Source organism: Apodemus sylvaticus, chromosome 1 (genome assembly GCF_947179515.1).
Source record: "Apodemus sylvaticus chromosome 1, mApoSyl1.1, whole genome shotgun sequence".
Lineage (NCBI taxonomy): Eukaryota > Metazoa > Chordata > Mammalia > Rodentia > Muridae > Apodemus > Apodemus sylvaticus.
In genome coordinates, this window is record NC_067472.1 from 123,724,635 (window position 1) to 123,743,329 (window position 18,695).

The 18,695-nt window shown below is 43.4% G+C and overlaps 1 protein-coding gene across 1 annotated transcript in view; it reads right to left on the reverse strand.

Annotated features, from left to right (window-relative positions):
• Positions 1-316: 316 nt before the first annotated feature.
• Positions 317-18,695, reverse strand: part of Ctxnd1 (cortexin domain containing 1) — a 49,639-nt gene continuing 31,260 nt past the window's right edge. The window contains exons 2-3 of the mRNA XM_052178133.1: positions 2,090-2,226; positions 317-1,104 (exon numbers count right to left, since the gene is read on the reverse strand). Coding sequence (XP_052034093.1) covers positions 866-1,045 — 180 coding nt within the window. The 5' untranslated portion in view covers positions 1,046-1,104; positions 2,090-2,226 and the 3' untranslated portion in view covers positions 317-865. The remainder of the gene's footprint in view (positions 1,105-2,089; positions 2,227-18,695) is intronic.

Below are 18,695 nucleotides of genomic sequence, written 5' to 3' on the forward strand. Positions count from 1 at the left end.
AGATCAAAGAAAATGACTGTATTCATCCATGGCCTAGCCAGTAGTACACTCTCAGTCACTAAAAACAGTCATGGTATCTTGTGAGGCAGAAGATATTTAAGCCATCATACGAATCAATGCAGCATCATGCATGCGGCGTGAATTACTAAAAAAATTCCTGTAAAAAAGATTTGAAGAAATATATCAAAATGATGGCTTCTGGGAGGTTGGGTTTTAAATGCTATTCACCTCCCTTTCCTTCTACTTATTTATATTTTCCTAAGTGTCTAAAATGCACATCTCATTTTTAACAGGAAAAATATATCCCTTCTGTATCTTAGGGTTTTTTTTTTTTTGAAAAAAAAAAAAAAGAAAAAGCAGTTTGAAAGTAGCTGTGTGCCTTGTGAGAATTTGCAGGAGAAGCCCCCTGAAGTCTCCCTCCTTCCTGCCCTGTCACTGCCAGTCTGTAGAGGGTACTGTGCTCTCAGCGACCTCTCAGTGCTGTGTAGTTGAAGGTCAGTCTCTTCCTGACCACTGTTTGCAGGCCAGAGTGTCTGGTTTGGGTTTAGTTTTCAAAGGTGCCCAGGGGCCGGCGCAGGGGACCCTCATCCTGCTGTCTCCCAGTGGAGTCCCAGGATGGTCCCCACTCTCCTGCATCATGGCTTAGCATTCCTCTCCCCAGGCTTCCCCAGGCTCCCGCCATGGCTCCAGCATGCTGGCCTTTCGCTCTGGTGGTCACATGAGAGTCAGTAAGGCGAAGGTGAGCCTTCTCCATCTTGGGTGGTCATAGCCACTCCCAGTCTCCAGCACTTGTCAAGTGCTTGCAGGAAGTTGGCAAGGATGTGCAGAGGTGCATCCTCCAGGACCCTGAGACCTGTCCTGTGCCTCAGTCATCCAGGTGCTGCTCCTCCCAGGTGGACGTGGGGATGGCACTGTAGGGGTCCATGATGACTTTGGCACAGCGGATGATCATGACTATGAGGAAGAGGCAGAGGAAAACGAAGCAAGCCAAGGTCAGCCCCTTGTCCACATCCACATAGACGGGCTCGGGAGTAGCTTCCTCCATCCTGCAGCAGCGACTGTGGGATCCCAGAGCTCTGGCCTGACTGGTACCATTTTCTACCCCTGTGGAGAGAGTTAGTCAGTGAGGAAGTCAGGGCCACTTTTCTGTGTAAGCTACCACCAAGGGCAACAGCAGACAGCTAAGGCCACCCTATCTAGAGGCACTCATATGGTTGCAACCCTGTACCATGTAGGCAATCTGTTTCTAGCAAGATGCACCCCAGGGGTGGGGGTGGGGGTGATAGTGATTCTCAACAGGGCATAGGTGGAGTGCGCTGAGGGATGAGCTTGGGGCCTGTGCCCTGTAGCTGCCTCTGCTCCTAAAGCCTTTGTCATGAGGGCAACACTCTCCACTCAATGGCAGGGCATGATCAGAACACTTTAAAAATGGTGGGTGAATATTTCTTAAGAATTTAGTAGAACCCAATTTCTAAAGAAACGGACGGATGAACAGCCAGTAGGAATAGCCAGAAAAAGAAGCTGCTGATGGACGGCAGTGGGAGGCAGGGGACTCCCCAGGGCCCGTGCTGGGGCAGCTGGCTTTGACAGGTATGGCAGGTGCAGAAGGGGCAAGGTTGGAGCAGTCAGGCAGACCCCTGCCCCGTTTCTGCTGCAGCTAACTGGTCTGTGCAGCATCGCTCAAGCACCTGGGGATGCCTTACAGACTTTCCAGCCCCGTGCTCTCCCTGCTGAGTGCAGATGACCACAGTTGTTTTATGGGGACCTGTGCATTAAGTAAAATTGATCCTGTGTTCAAAAATGTAGCATAACCCCTGGCCCTGGGATCAGCTAGTTAACAGATAGGTGGGTTGACACAAGCCTGGGGGTGGGGCTGCTGAGGAGGTCTAGCTTAGTTCCTAGCAAGGTCAGTTGCAGGGCAGAGAACACGGGGATGGGAGGCCTGTCCAGTTCCCTACACACACTCATTTAGTAAATACAGATGCTCAGCTATGAAGCTGGTAAATGAAAGCCGGCACCCCACACCCCAACCTTAAACATCCTCATTTCCTCTTAGACCTCTGTCCTCCACCATCCCTGGGCCACTGACCCGCCCGCTGGAGTGATCACCACTTCAGGAAGACCCTGGGTTGAGCTGTTCCAGGAGACGAGATGGACGGACAGCTGAGCATCACAGCTTGAGCCAATGAGTCCGTGCGGCTTCTCAGAGAGCAGAGCTGTAGGTGGCTGGAACAGAAGGACAGAGGTCTGGTTGTTTCTGGAGACTTCTACTCCAAGTGACACCATGGCTGGGCAGGAAAGAAGGGTGCTTTGCACCGTCTCCATATACTTTCTGACTCATGCTGGATTTTCTTTTCTCTTTTTTCCCAAATAGTTGTGTGTGTTTGTGTGTGTGTAGGTGTGTGTGTGTCTTCAAGATAGGGTTTCTCTATGTAGCCCTGGCTGTCGTAGAACTCACTCTGTAGACCAGGCTGGCCTTGAACTCAGAAATCCGCCTGCCTCTGCCTCCCAAGTGCTGGGATTAGAGGTGTGCACCACCACTGCTCGGCCTAATTAGTTTTTTTTTTTTAATTGCATACAAAGAAGTGGGTTTGTTACGGCATTTTCACACAGATTTTGTTTCCTCAGTCTTTCCCCTCTCCTCTGCTGCTCTCCCTGACCCCTATTGTGATTTCAAGGACATTTATTCTATTTCCTCTTTTTCTTCCCCTTCCCAGCCCGCCTGTATGATTTCTTTCCTCCCCCTTTCCAGTGCCCCGTTTTCAGCTTCTTGTGATCCATTTCACTGTACCTATTCATAGTTTATGGTTTTTTTTTAAAGCGTGCTATTTTTATTAATTATTTGAGAATTTCATAGAGGAAAAGACTGTCATGTGGGAAAGGCCAGGCTGGTTTGGGGTGTCAGAGCAATGCTCAGCGGCACCTGGGGCGAGCCCAGGATTCCACTCTCCCTCCCCAGGTTTCAGGCCCTGCCGCCAGCATGGTCTCCACAGCCACTTTTTGCTCCTGGGTTGCAGAACACATCTCAGTCCTCTGGTTTGATAAGATCTGACTGAAGTTCCGGACAAGCGGCCTCAGGTAAGTGTCAGGAGCTCTGCACATTGTAGGGGTCGGACCTCAGCAGACTCATTTTGTGGCCCTCTTCTGCCTTGTTTTGCCCTCAGTCTTGCTTCTTGTGTCTCCTGGTCCAGGGCCGAGTGCCAACAGAAGAATGTTGCCCTTAAAGAGCAGGTTCTCCTGTGCTACCACCCAGATGGGGAATACTCATTAACTTTAATTAATTAGGAGGGCACGAGTTCCAGCTAGCTCTGTGTCAAAGTGAGGACATGACATCTAGGAGGAAACTTAACATGGAACTCAGCTGCTGTATCCCAGGAACTGAGCCATGCACTGTCAGTCTCCTGCTCAGTTGGCGCCAACGTAATTGCATCCTCTTTTGGCAGTGATGTGACCGGCCTAATCCGGTGTTTATCCTCCATACTTTGGCTGCAGGTAGAAAGTGGCCCTGGACATGGCGAAGAAGTGTCATTTAGGTGGGGAGTAGTTTCTGGGTTGACCCTGCAACTGGTCAAAGCTTGTAGTATCAGGCTGGGGTATAGAGAGCCAAGCAGAAAAGAGTCCTGCCGGATGCCATGGAAAGTCAGGGTGGAACACAAAGACCACAAACCCAGGACCTGGCAGCAACGCCTCAGTCAGAAATAAGGCGGTCACAACTACGAGGGTGCATAGACACAGGGCTTGTGTACAAATCTGCAGACCACGCCAGACCAGGCTGGAGATGCTCAGGGAGGGTCTCCGTCCATTCTCTTCACTTTGTGCCTTTTGCTCTGAGGAACCTCAGTTGGACTCATGCCAACATTGTTACATTTGCTGATATGCCAGTCACAACGATTGATACCCCACAAAGCGAGACCTTACTTGTTTGTTTGCTTTTAATCGTGTAAGTATGAATTCAAACTCAACAAAAAGTCAAAGAGCCAAAGTCTGCTTGATAGAGGGGTTAGAGAGAGGGCTCAGGCAGGAAAGAAAACCTGAGTGAGGCTCAAGGAAGGGCCTAAGCTTGATCTCTAGAACGCCATTTTAGGAAGAGCCAGATGTGAAGCTGGCACACCAGCCTGGTACCTACTTGGTGAGTTTAGAACAGTGAAAAAGAAGAGAAGTCATCAAAGGCAGACACGTGATGTTGTCCTCTGGCCTCCGACTATGTGAGCATACATGTGCGTTCTTACCTATCCACATACTCTCTGTCTCTGTCTCTGTCTCTGTCTCTGTCTCTCTCTCTCTCTCTCTCTCTCTCTCTCTCTCTCTCCTTCCCCCTCCCCCTCCCTTTCCCTCTAGCATTCTCCCTCTTCATCTCCCTCCCCTTCCTCTCCTCTTCCCCTCCCCCCTCTCTTTCGGATGCTGGCTGGAGATCTGCTTGTGCAGATACATTGAAACATCATCAGCATTGTGAATGGTTTTGGAATTTCATCTCTAATCCTGTCAGCATAAGTCCAGGTCTGTCATGGCCCACATCTGAAGGATGTCTCCAGATGTGTTTGCCTGCTGCTTTTTAACTGCTGCTCTTCTTCTCTGGGGGCCAAGTGGTCACAAGGCAAAGTCAGACAGAGTCCAGATAATCCACTAGGGATTATTACTAAGCATCTAGCTTGACATGGGAGCACATATTAATATCAGGAAGTACTGATGACACTCAATCCACCTTCCATCTATTCTATTCAGACACAATGAGCCAGACACAGTTTTGTGGGACTTGTCTGATTATGGAGGACAGGGTCTCAGTACCTCAGGTTGTCCTACTGCCTCTACCCTATGAGTGCTTGGATCACAGGCATAAACCACTGTGCACAGCTGGTGTATGTACCTTTGCACAAGGTCACTATTGCCATTAGATTGCAACCTCCCTATCGTGGCATATTTTTGCATAATTTTTTATTTTTGAAATTAGGATATAAGGCATTAATTATTGCTATGACATTTGCAACACACATGTATTTTAGTGGGTTCTCCTCTGCCTTTCCCTCCACCCCTGCTATTCCTGATTCCTCATTGCAGCTCCTTCAGCAACTGTTTTGTTTTTCATGAGCTATGTGTGTATCTGACCATTTATGAGCCTCTCCTGCCATCTGTCTCAATCTTATTCACTTCCTAAAATCCCTACCTTTGAAACACAGTAAGCACGCAGATCTGGGGTTAGTGTTCAACACAGGGCAGTGAGTTGCTAGAGGGAACTGCCACCTTAAACCAGGGCTGGGTCACCCTTCTGGCCCCCAGATGACAGCTCGTGTTTGGCCTTTTCCTTCCAGGCACCACCAGCAGAAAATGAAGGTATGGAAAGAGCGTGCCACTTGCCACCAAAGGGATCAGCAGCAGCAGGCTGCAGCGACATTGTGAATTCACGCAGGGCAACCCGAATAGGCGTCGACCATGAACATTAATCAGCTTGATCTAAAAATAGAAGCAGAACCATTATAGAAGGTGACCTGTCTGAGTCACCTCCCCAGCTGACAAATCGCCTAAGTGGATGGCATTTACTCAGGTCAGAGGGAACCAATCACAGTGTCTAGTGGGAGTGTACTTGGTCGCCTCACTCCTCTCTCAGAACACTTAGTTGGGCTGTCAGGATGGTGCTAATGCTTGGTAACTGATGATCCAAGCCATGGTGACCATCAGGGCTGGGAAAAGCATGGCGGGAGGAGCTAGTGGATCTCAGTACTGGGCTTAGGATTTAACTTCTAATATCTGAACATCTCTAGTCTTTCAGACGCCTCCAAAGCAAGAATGCAGCATGTCACAGCACTGTTTCAGGTGGGAGGAAAGAGTATTTCTGCTAAGAGCTCGCGTGGTCATTGTACCACACTTTTAGCCACTACACCTGTTCTCTAGTGTGGCTCTATAACATGGCACTTGTGCTGTTGCTTTCCAAGATTGCCCTTGTCATTCCATAGGCACAGCCTCTAGCCCCTGCTGAGCCACTCTCCCATAACAGCTCACCTACCACAGCTTCTTAGACACTTACTATTATGCTTCTAAGGACTGTGCTCCTCACATACTCCATGTACAGATTTGAGAGTACCTGAGTTGCCACCCTGCGGTGGCCTATAGCTAAAGATGAATGCTGTAAATTTGGGGAATGCAGACTCTAGGCTTGGGTGGAGACATAGGCTTTGTTATGTAATTTAAACATCTTGGTGCCTGGGCACCAAGGAGGTGAGAATGTCTTTCTCCCAAGCTTCATGTTTCCTGAGCTTCTCGATCAACTTCCCACAATCCCATGGTGGCTTCTCATGGAGTACGCTAAGATTAAACCCCATGCATCAGTTGTCTCAGAGACCGCTTTGACGGTCAGCTGACCCAAAACAGACAGACATTGCTTTCTTTTATTTCTCTCATACTGAGATGTAAACTCCCACTGAAAGCTAGAGCAAAAAACATGACGTGTTTGTGATGTTCAAGTGAGTTAGACCTAACCCGTGCCCTCAAACATTTCAGCCTATCACACCAAGGGGCAAAAAAGTGAAAGAATTATGATGTTAACAGCAGGAAACCATACTCTCTAGAAAAGGCTAAGGATGGGATCAGACAACCCTTTGATATTACTGATAAAACTAGATGCACCACTCATGGGCCCCCACAGCTATCTCAGCAGCAGTCAGGGTTAGAGAAGAGAGTGTCCAGAGAAGAGGTTTGGAGGAGCCTTTATCCAGTGGAGTGAATCTCCAGGACAGTCATTGGAGAGACACAATGTTTTTGAGATAACATAGCAACAGAATCACAGCCAGTTTAGACTAAAATGGACAGAATGAAATAGAATTCTGCATGCTGATGAAAGATAAGCTACTCTCAAGACAAAGAGGAAGGACCCGGGAGAGCAGCCTTAGCACAGAGCACAGGAGTGTGGGTGTAAAGGGAGCACCCTAACTAGACAGGAACAGAATCTCAGGGTTTGGAGACTGCTGAAGTTTATCTGATCGGATTTTGAAATTTCTTGGGATTGATGACTCCTAGTCCCCTTCCATTTGTTTTCCCTCTTTTTAAATGAAAAAGCATTTAACAACTGTTTGGTGCCAGTCACACTTCTGTAATTTTGGAGAAGATCATTTGTTTTCCAGATCCATAGATAGAGAGGGATTTTCCCTGAGATGGCTCATTCTGAATCCTCACCCTTGTCTTACAGAGATGATGTGATTTGGGACCTCGATTTGATGCTGCAGTGAGCTGAAGCTTGGAGGATGTTGGAATGAAATGGATATATGTAGGGACAGCATGAGTCTTTGGGTTGGAGAGTGGACTGTGGAAGGTTGAACATTACTTCCCACAAATTCACAATATAATACTTGGAAGGATTTTGAAGGGACTTTGAAGATGTGATTATGTCAAGGATATATTATTCTGAATTGCTCTAAGTAATCACAAGCATCCTATATATGAGGCAGAGAGAGTTTTGGCCATAGTTGAGTAGAAAGCAGGTGACCACAAGCCAGGACTGATGTGGCCAGGAGCCAATAAATTCTGGCAGATTCTAGAAGTAGAAGAGATAAGGAATGGATTTTTTCCAGGAATCTCCAGAAGTAATCTAATACCTTGGTTTTAGTCTATTTAAGGTGCATTTTGGACACCTCATCCCCATAACCATAAATACATACTTTTGAATTATTTTAACTCATATTAACTATCATATGGACAATGGGAAACTATGAAGGGAGTCTTGAAAGATTTCAGAATAGTGCACTTCTATTCATAATCCTTACTAATTTGTCTTTGCAATGTCTTTCCCTATCACAGTGGCAGTCATGTGTGAGCCATTTTAGGAAAGGCTCTGCCCACTTGTCACTGTTTCTGTGTAGTTACAATAAGCAGCCACTGTTGGTTTTAGTTTTGCTTTGATTTAGAACAGGGTTTCACCATGTAGTTAAGTCTTGCTAGTCCTTTTGATCCTCATGTCTAGTTTGTAATAGTCCCTATTCCTGCACTATTGCCCTAAACTTAGAGAAATGAGAGCAAATCAGCCAAAGGCGAGAGGCAGAGACAGACAGAGAGAGAGAGAGAGAGAGAGAGAGAGAGAGAGAGAGAGAGAGAGAGAGAGAGAGAGTGTTTGCCTACCTGATGAGGATCACTGGCATATTGTCAGAAAAACTGCATCTTAAAATGGAACCAAGGACCAAAACAAGGGAAGAAATTGTGCACCAGCTTTGGGTATGAGTGGTGGCAGACAGTGCCAATCATACAGCTGGAGAAAGGGAGAGAAAGAAATTGCACAACGCTAAGGAAAGCCTCAACCAAGGTATCATCAAGGTTGTAGCATCCAAGCGAAGGTATGGCTCCTGCTAGTGCAGCTTTACCTGGCCCTCCTTTTTTTTTTTTTTATTATTCGATATAATTTATTTACATTTCAAATGATTTCCCCTTTTCTAGCCCCCCCACTCCCCGAAAGTCCCGCAAGCCCCCTTCTCATCCCCTGTCCTCCCACCCACCCCTTCCCACTTCCCCGTTCTGGTTTTGCTGAATACTGTTTCACTGAGTCTTTCCAGAACCAGGGGCCACTCCTCCTTTCTTCTTGTACCTCATTTGATGTGTGGATTATGTTTTGGGTATTCCAGTTTTCTAGGTTAATATCCACTTATTAGTGAGTGCATACCATGATTCACCTTTTGAGTCTGGGTTACCTCACTTAGTATGATATTCTCTAGCTCCATCCATTTGCCTAAGAATTTCATGAATTCATTGTTTCTAATGGCTGAATAGTACTCCATTGTGTAGATATACCACATTTTTTGCATCCACTCTTCTGTTGAGGGATACCTGGGTTCTTTCCAGCATCTGGCAATTACAAATAGGGCTGCTATGAACATAGTAGAACATGTATCCTTATTACATGGTGGGGAGTCTTCTGGGTATATGCCCAGGAGTGGTATAGCAGGATCTTCTGGAAGTAAGGTGCCCAGTTTTCGGAGGAACCGCCAGACTGATTTCCAGAGTGGTTGTACCAATTTGCAACCCCACCAGCAGTGGAGGAGTGTTCCTCTTTCTCCACACCCTCTCCAACACCTGCTGTCTCCTGAATTTTTAATCTTAGCCATTCTGACTGGTGTAAGATGAAATCTTAGGGTTGTTTTGATTTGCATTTCCCTAATGACTAATGAAGTTGAGCATTTTTTAAGATGCTTCTCCGCCATCCGAAGTTCTTCAGGTGAGAATTCTTTGTTTAACTCTGTACCCCATTTTTTAATAGGGTTGTTTGGTTTTCTGGAGTCTAACTTCTTGAGTTCTTTATATATATTGGATATTAGCCCTCTATCTGATGTAGGATTGGTGAAGATCTTTTCCCAATTTGTTGGTTGCCGATTTGTCCTCTTGATGGTGTCCTTTGCCTTACAGAAACTTTGTAATTTTATGAGGTCCCATTTGTCAATTCTTGCTCTTAGAGCATACGCTATTGGTGTTCTGTTCAGAAACTTTCTCCCTGTACCGATGTCCTCAAGGGTCTTCCCCAGTTTTTTTTCTATTAGCTTCAGAGTGTCTGGCTTTATGTGGAGGTCCTTGATCCATTTGGATTTGAGCTTAGTACAAGGAGACAAGGATGGATCAATTCGCATTCTTCTGCATGCTGACCTCCAGTTGAACCAGCACCATTTGTTAAAGGCTATCTTTTTTCCATTGGATGTTTTCAGCCTCTTTGTCGAGGATCAAGTGGCCATAGGTGTGTGGGTTCATTTCTGGATCTTCAATCCTGTTCCATTGATCCTCCTGTCTGTCACTGTACCAATACCATGCAGTTTTTAACACTATTGCTCTGTAGTATTGCTTGAGGTCAGGGATACTGATTCCCCCAGATTTCCTTTTGTTGCTGAGAATAGTTTTAGCTATCCTGGGTTTTTTGTTGTTCCAGATGAATTTGATAATTGCTCTTTCTAGCTCTGTGAAGAATTGAGTTGGGATTTTGATGGGTATTGCATTGAATCTGTATAGTGCTTTAGGCAAAATGGCCATTTTAACTATATTGATTCTGCCGATCCATGAGCATGGGAGGTTTTCCCATTTTTTGAGGTCTTCTTCCATTTCCTTCTTCAGAGTCTTGAAGTTCTTGTCATACAGATCTTTCACATGTTTGGTAAGAGTCACCCCAAGATACTTTATACTGTTTGTGGCTATTGTGAAGGGGGTCATTTCCCTAATTTCTTTCTCAGCCTGCTTATCCTTTGAGTATAGGAAGGCCACTGATTTGCTTGAGTTGACTTTATAACCTGCCACTTTGCTGAAGTTGTTTATCAGCTGTAGGAGCTCTCTAGTGGAGTTCTTTGGGTCACCTAGGTAGACGATCATGTCGTCTGCAAATAATGATAGTTTGACTTCTTCCTTTCCAATTTGTATCCCTTTGACCTCCTTATGTTGTCGAATTGCCCGAGCTAGTACCTCAAGTACAATATTGAAAAGATAAGGAGAAAGGGGGCAGCCTTGTCTGGTCCCTGATTTCAGTGGGATTGCTTCAAGTTTCTCTCCATTTAGTTTGATGCTGGCTACCGGTTTGCTGTATATTGCTTTTACTATGTTTAGGTATGGGCCTTGAATTCCTGTTCTCTCCAAGACTTTAAGCATGAAGGGATGCTGAATTTTGTCAAATGCTTTTTCAGCATCCAATGAAATGACCATGTGGTTTTGTTCTTTGAGTTTGTTTATGTAGTGGATTGTATTGATGGATTTCCGTATATTGAACCAACCCTGCATTCCCGGGATAAAGCCTACTTGATCATGGTGGATGATCGTTTTGATGTGTTCTTGGATTCGGTTGGCAAGAATTTTATTGAGTATTTTTGCATCGATGTTCATAAGGGAAATTGGTCTGAAGTTCTCTTTCTTTGTTGGATCTTTGTGTGGCTTTGGTATCAGCGTAATTGTGGCTTCGTAGAAGGAATTGGGTAGTGTTCCTTCTGTTTCTATTTTGTGGAATAGTTTGAAGAGTATTGGTGTTAACTCTTCTTTGAAGGTCTGGTAGAATTCTGCACTGAAGCCATCTGGTCCTGTGCTTTTTTTGGTTGGAAGACTTTCTATGACTCCTTCTATTTCTTTAGGCATTATGGGACTGTTTAGATGGTCTAGTTGGTCCTGATTTAATTTTGGTATTTGGTATCTGTCAAGGAAATTGTCCATTTCCTCCAGATTCTCCAGTTGTGTTGAGTATAGGCTCTTGTAGTAGGATCTGATGATTTTTTGGATTTCCTCAGTTTCCGTTGTTATTTCTCCCTTTTCATTTCTAAGTTTGTTAATTTGGATACTTTCTCTGTGCCCTTTGGTCATTCTGGCTAAGGGTTTATCTATCTTGTTGATTTTCTCAAAGAACCAGCTCCTGGTATTGTTGATTTTTTGTATGGTTCTCTTTGTTTCTACTTGATTGATTTCGGCCCTGAGTTTGATGATTTCCTGCCTTCTACTCCTCCTGGGCGAAATAGCTTCTTTTTGTTCCAGGGCTTTCAGGTGTGTCATTAAGCTGGTAATGTATGCTCTCTCCATTTTCTTTTTGGAGGCACTCAGGGCTATGAGTTTTCCTCTTAGCACTGCTTTCATTGTGTCCCATAGATTTGGGTATGTTGTGTTTTCATTTTCATTGTGTTCTAAAAAGTCTTTAATTTCTTTCTTTATTTCTTCCTTGACCAAGGTATCATTGAGTAGAGTATTGTTCAGTTTCCACGTGTATGTGGGCTTTCTGTTGTTTCTGTTGCTATTGAAGACCACTTTTACTCCATAGTGATCAGATAGGAGGCATGGGATTAGTTCGATCTTCTTATATTTGTTGAGGTCTGTCTTGTGACCAATTATATGGTCGATTTTGGAGAAGGTACCATGAGGTGCTGAGAAAAAGGTATATTCTTTTGTTTTAGGATAGAATGTTCTATATATATCTGTTAAATCTAATTGGTCCAAAGCTTCAATTAGTTTCATTGTGTCCCTGTTTAGTTTCTGTTTTCCTGATCGGTCCATTGAGGAAAGTGCAGTGTTGAAGTCACCCACAATTATTGTGTTAGGTGCAATGTGTGCTTTGAGTTTTAATAAAGTTTCTTTTACAAAAGAGGGTGCCCTTACATTTGGGGCATAGATGTTCAGGATTGTCAGTTCTTCTTTTTGTATTTTTCCTTTGACCAGCAAGAAGTGTCCCTCAGGGTCTCTTTTGATGACTTTGGGTTGAAAGTCAATTTTATCTGATATTAAAATGGCTACTCCAGCTTGTTTCCTGAGACCATTTGCTTGTAAAATTGTCTTCCAGCCTTTTACTCTAAGGTAGTGTTTGTCTTTGACCCTGAGGTGTGTTTCCTGTAAGCAGCAAAATGTAGGGTCCTGTTTACGTATCCATTCAGTTAGTCTGTGTCTTTTTATTGGGGCATTAAGTCCATTGATGTTAAGAGATATTAAGGAATAGTGATTGTTACTTCCTATCATTTTTGACGTTATTTTTTAAATTTGAATGCTTAACTTCTTTTGGGTTTGATGAAAGGTTACTATCTTGCTTTTTCCAGGGTGAAGTTTCCCTCCTTGTATTGGTGTTGTCCTCCTATTATCCTTTTTAGGGCCGGGTTTGTGGATAGATATTGGGTAAACTTGGTTTTGTCATGAAATATCTTAGTTTCTCCATCTATGGTGATTGAGAGTTTTGCTGGATATAGTAGTTTTGGTTGGCATTTGTGTTCTCTTAGAGTCTGCATGAGATCTGCCCAGGACCTTCTAGCCTTCATAGTCTCAGGTGAAAAGTCTGCTGTGATTCTGATAGGTCTTCCTTTATATGTTACTTGCCCTTTTTCTCTTACTGCCTTTAGTATTCTTTCTTTGTTTAGAACATTTGGTGTTTTGATTATTATGTGACGGGAAGTATTTCTGTTCTGGTCCAGTCTGTTTGGAGTTCTGTAGGCTTCTTGTATATTCATGGGCATCTCTCTCTTTAGGTTAGGGAAGTTTTCTTCCATAATTTTATTGAAGATATTTGCTGGCCCTTTAAGTTGTAAATCTTCACTCTCCTCTATGCCTATAATCCTTAGGTTTGGTCTTCTCATTGTGTCCTGGATTTCCTGGATATTTTGGGTTACAAGCTTTTTGCATTTTGCATTTTCTTTAACTGTTGAGTCCATGGTTTCTATGGAATCTTCAGCATCTGAGATTCTTTCTTCTATCTCTTGTATTCTGTTGTTGATATTTGTATCTCTGTCCCCTGATTTCTTCCCAAGGCTTTCTATCTCCAAAGTTGTCTCCCTTTGAGTTTTCTTAGTTGTTTCTACTTCTGATTTTAGATCCTGGATGGTTTTGCTTAGCTCCTTCACTTGCATGTTTGTGTTTTCCTGTAATTCTTTAAGAGATTTTTGTGTTTTCTCTTTCATGAGCTCAGCCTGTTGACCAAAGTTCTCCTGTATTTCTTTAAGAGATTTTTGTGTTTCGTCTTTCATGACCTCAGCCTGTTGAGCAAAGTTCTCCTGTATTTCTTTAAGTGTTTTTTGCATTTCCTCCTTGTTGGCTTTTGTATTCTCCTGGATTTCTTTCAATGATTTTTGTGTTTCCCTTGCAAGGGCTTCTACCTTTTGATCCATTGTCTCCTGAATTTCTTTATGTATGACCTTCATGTGTTCCTGTACCAGCATCATGACCAGTGATTTTAAATCCAAATCTTGTTTTACTGGTGTGATGGGGTATCCAGGACATGTTGGTAGAGGAGAATTGGGTTCAGATGTTGCCATATTGCCTTGATTTCTGTTAGTGACGTTCCTGCGTTTGCCTTTTGCCATCTAGATCTCACTGGTGTTAGTTTATCTTGTCAGTGCTGGACTCACCAGTGCAAGCTGCCCCTTCCCAGTTGGCCTCTGGTGCACAGCTTACCTCCTGCGCTGCTTGTAGACAGTGTGCTGCTGCCCAGGCTGTTCAGATCCCAAAGCAGGCACCCGAAGGCTCCCGCTGGGGCCTGGCCCTCCTTTTGACGGCCTGGTCCATCAGGCTGTGGAACTCTACCTCTTTTGATGGCAACATTGGCAAGCCAGAGTAAGAATACCAGGAAATACCCTGAAAGGCTATGAGAGAAGAGCTAGGTGATGATCTTTATTGGCCTTGCACTAAATGACCCTCCCCTTCAAGCAGCCTTGGGGAACTCATGCTCCTTGCAGAATTACTCTCACACATAACATTCTTACGTTCAGTTGATGAGGCACTGAACAGTCCCTACAGTTGGACATTATCCTGTCCCTAAACAAACAATTAAAAATTCTACACAATTGTGCCACAGTGTCATGTAAGAAAAATACACACCATAGAAATACATGTTCATGGGTGCAAATCTTATGTACATTGGTGGAAGACTTTGAAAAAGGGTAAATCTTTCTATCTACAAAATAAAGCAGGTCAGTCTTAGGTGATGTTTACAAAAGGTAAAAGATGCCCTTCCCTAGCCTAGCCTATACTTCCTCACAGTCTCTCAATAGCCTAGGAATAGAATGTCCAATGGAATACCCAAGACACATTTCGCATATCAAATGATGCCCAAGAAGGAGGAAGAACAAAGTATGGATCCTTGGGTCCTTTGTAGAAAGGGGAAAAATACCCACAGAAGGAGATACAGAGACAAAAGGTGGAGCAGAGTCTGAGGGAAAGACCATCCAGAGACTACCCCACCCAGGGATGCATCTTATATACAGTTACAAAACCCAGACACTATTGTGAATGCCCACAAGTGCTGGCTGACTGAAGCTGAATATAGCTGTCCTCTATAGGGAGGTTCTGCTAGTGCATGAGAAATACAGAGGGGGACACTCTCAGCTGGCCATTGAACAACAATATGAGTCACCCAGTACTCCCAGAGCTCCAAGGGACAAAGCTAACAATCAAAGAGTGCACATGGAGTTACCCACAGCTCCAGACACATAGGCAGCAGAGGATGGTCTTGTTAGACACCAAAGGGAGGAGGGGCCCTTGGTCCTAGAAAGACTTGATGCTGTAGTGTATAGGAATACCAGGACAGCAACCACATGGTGGCTCACAACCATCTGTAATGAAATCTGATGCCCTCTTCTGGTGTGTCTGAAGACAGCTACAGTGTCTTAGATATAATAAATAAATATTTTTTTAAAAAAGGGTACCAGGACAGGGAAGGGGGGAGAGTTGATTGGGGAAGGGGAGATGGCTTATGGGATTTTCAGGGGAGAGAGGAACCAGGAAAGGTGACAACATTTGAAATGTAAATAAAGAATATAGTAATAATAATAATTAATGATGATGATGATGATGATAAGAAGAAGAAACCTTAAAAAAATAAAAAAATAAAAAAATAAAAATTTGGTGAATTTGGGCTTGACGCCCATGCTGGTCTCCTCTGAGCCTGCTTCGCTGTTGAGCTGACACAGCATGTATCTATGCTTCGTGGATTTACCTTACTGTGAGGCCCCCACTCTACTTAGCTCATATAATTGGTGTGTGCCTAGGGATCTGGATTTTCTTGTTGGCTCTAGCCACACACTTATGCCAGTGGTTCTCAAGCGTCTAATGCGGCCACCTTTTAATACAGTTCCTCATGCTGTAGTGACCCCTGACCATAAGATTATTTTGTTATTTCATAACTGAAACTTTGCCAGTTAGAAATCATAATGTAAATATCTGATATGTAGGATATCTGATATGTCATCCTCAAAGTAGTCATGACCCACAGGCTGAGAGCTACCGCCCTACGCCATTTTTCTCTTGTTCAGTCCTCAGTCTAGGTTCCAGCTTGGCTTACATATTCCCTGCTAAGAACATTCTTCTGTATGTTGCTCATGGCGTCTCCTACCAGTGTTTTCCACTGAAAGGGAGAAGACACCCCCAAAACCACTTCCCACACCTAGCCTATGATGGCATACAAGAAGGTTGAGTTCTGTTCATGACTGGCTCTTATGCCTCTTAGGCCTTCAATCTTTAACAGCAAGGAGAACTTTTCTGCCCTGATGTTGAAAAAAAAACTGATGCAAATATATCTCCTGACAACAAAGGTCATCATCTATCCAAGAATCCAATTATACTTATGAGGAGAGAAAAAATGGGATATTTTAAAAGTTAATGAACAGTTCCCTGAGCTGAAGAAAGAAAGCCTTACATCTTTTAGAAAGGTGAAGCAAATTCAAGACACTTCAGAGGGAGAGACGCCATTCTTCTTGGCGATAGCTCATTTCCAAAGATAACCCTGTTATATATAAAAAGATACAAAGGGAGAGGAGACAATCTCCTTCTTAGGGCCAGTAGACTTTCCACAGTTGACATCTGAGGAAAGCACTGGCGGGGCCCTGAAGGAGAACATTCGGCTGAATGGGACTGTACACCTGTGAGAGCAACAACACTCGCTTCTCCAGATAGAAAGGGATCATAACTACACGTGCATGCTAGACAGACACAACCCTTACAGTCACGCATCACAGTCTCTGACGTGGCTCTTCTGCCACCAGGAGCAAATGGAAGCGAGGAGTTCAAAAGCGGTAAAGACATGAGAGAACGGAAAAAAAAATCAACAATCCATGCAACCAATTATAACAATTTGAAGCTACAGGAGCTAAAAATAATTTTTGGAATGTTTCATAATAATCTGCAGCATCTTCAATTTCATAGTATTATGAAAAAATTTGTGAGGGAGAATAGTGACAGGGCATTAGGATTATTTTTATATTGCTTGGATAATGCCAGTGAATATTATTTTTAAAATATGATTAGGAAAGTACAGATTACAAAAGATGCTTAGACACGTAGTGATAACATTGGTAAAAATGATAGCAATGATTTGAATAATATGATCAATAAACTAAGGGACATTGCTGTATTTAAATCTCGTATCTATTTGTATCTACTAGCTGTATCTACTTTGTATCTACTAAGCAATGAATTTTCACAAGGATGTTTTTATAAACACATACAATGCACTTTGATCGTGTTCTTCCTCCATTGCTCCCCCCTGCCTCCCTTGTCTTCTCCTGCTTCATTGCTTTTCAGACCCTAATGGTCCCCTTTGTTGTGAAAACTCAGCTCTCAAGTTTTAGCATATAAAAAGAAAACTTTTGATATTTATTTTTCTGAGTTTGGCTTATTTTGTTTAGTATGATGATTTCCATGTCTCCATCTATTTTCTTACATATAAAGTAATTTCATTCTTTGTGGCTAACTGAAACTCTAGGTGTCAATAAAGACTGCATTTTCTTTATTCTTTTATCCCTACACCAGAGCAAATGTGAGTGCCCAGGCTGACCCAGGTCTTCTCCATTGTAAACAGTGCAGCAGTATGTTTAGACTTCAAGTGTTATCTACTGCATGCTGGCTTGGATCCTTTCAGGTATGTAAACAGGAGTCTTACAAGTGGCTCATGTGGCAATTGGGTTTATTTTGAGGAAGCCTTATATTGATTAGCATGGCCACTGAAAAACTTATTTCCCTACCAAATAGTGTATGAGCATTCTCCTTTTCCATGTATGCTTGCACACATTTGTTGTAGTTTTCTCTATGATGGATATTATCACTGCAATGAGATGGAATAACAATGTAATATTTATGTATTCTGTTTGCTCGCTTTTTTTTTTGAAACAGAATGTTACTCTGTAGCCCAAAATGGCCTGGAACTTATTAATTGGCCTCAGATTTGTCCTGCTCTCCTGGTTTGAGCCTCTGAATGTTGACACTCCTCTTGCACCCCACCATGCACCTGCTTCAGTGTAGTTGTGTATCACATTTCCCCAGTGGTTGACATAGAAATCCTTTCTTCATGTTTCGACCCATCATTTCTCCTTCATCTGAAAAGTTCTCATCTTTTCACTTGCCCCTCCCTACACTTTTTTATTGATGACTACTAGCTCTTTTGGTGTTTACTGTTTTGGGGTTCTTTATGTATTATGGATATTAATTGCCTAATAGATGAATAGCTGGTAAAGACTTTCTTCCATTATGTTAGAAGTCTTTCACTCTGTTATTTCCTTTGCTGGGTAGAAGCTGTTCACATCTATTTAACCCGATTTACCAGCTCTTGCAGTGATTTCCTGAGCTCCTGGAGTTCTTTTTAGAAAGTCCCTGCCTATGCCTAGATCTTGAAGAATTTGCTTTGTAATTTATTTTTAGTAGTTGCAAAGTTTCAGGTGTTACTTTAAGGTCAGTTTGAGTTGCTTTTGTACAGGGAGAGAGATGGGGCCTCTAGTTGCATTCTTTTGCATGTGAATATCCAGTTTTACCAGCACCGTGTGTTAAAAGAGGCCATCTCTTTTTCCAGTGTATGCTTTCTGCATCTTTGACAAGGTGACTGTAACTGCGTGGACTTGCTTCTGGGTCCTTTAGTCTGTCCTTTCCCATGGTCAACACGTCTGCTTTATGCTCCTGCTCTACTGCTTTACCCACTGTGGCTCTGTGGCATCGTTAAAGTCATATATACCTCCAGCACTGCTCTTTTTACTGAGGAGTTCTTTGAATATTTTGGGTCTTCTGTTTACAAATGAATTTTAAGACTCCCCCCATTTCCTTGAACATTTTTTTCCTTGAACAAATTAATTGGAACTTTAAAATATTTATTTTTATTAATTTGTGAGAACCTGCATGAGTTTGTGGGCAACATGTATGTGCCTGTGGAGTCCAAAAGAGGGTATCAGATCCCCTGAAACTGTTGTTCCAGGTAGTGATAAGCCGCACAAAGTGGGTGTTGGGAACTCAAGTTCTTTCCAAGAGCAGTTTAT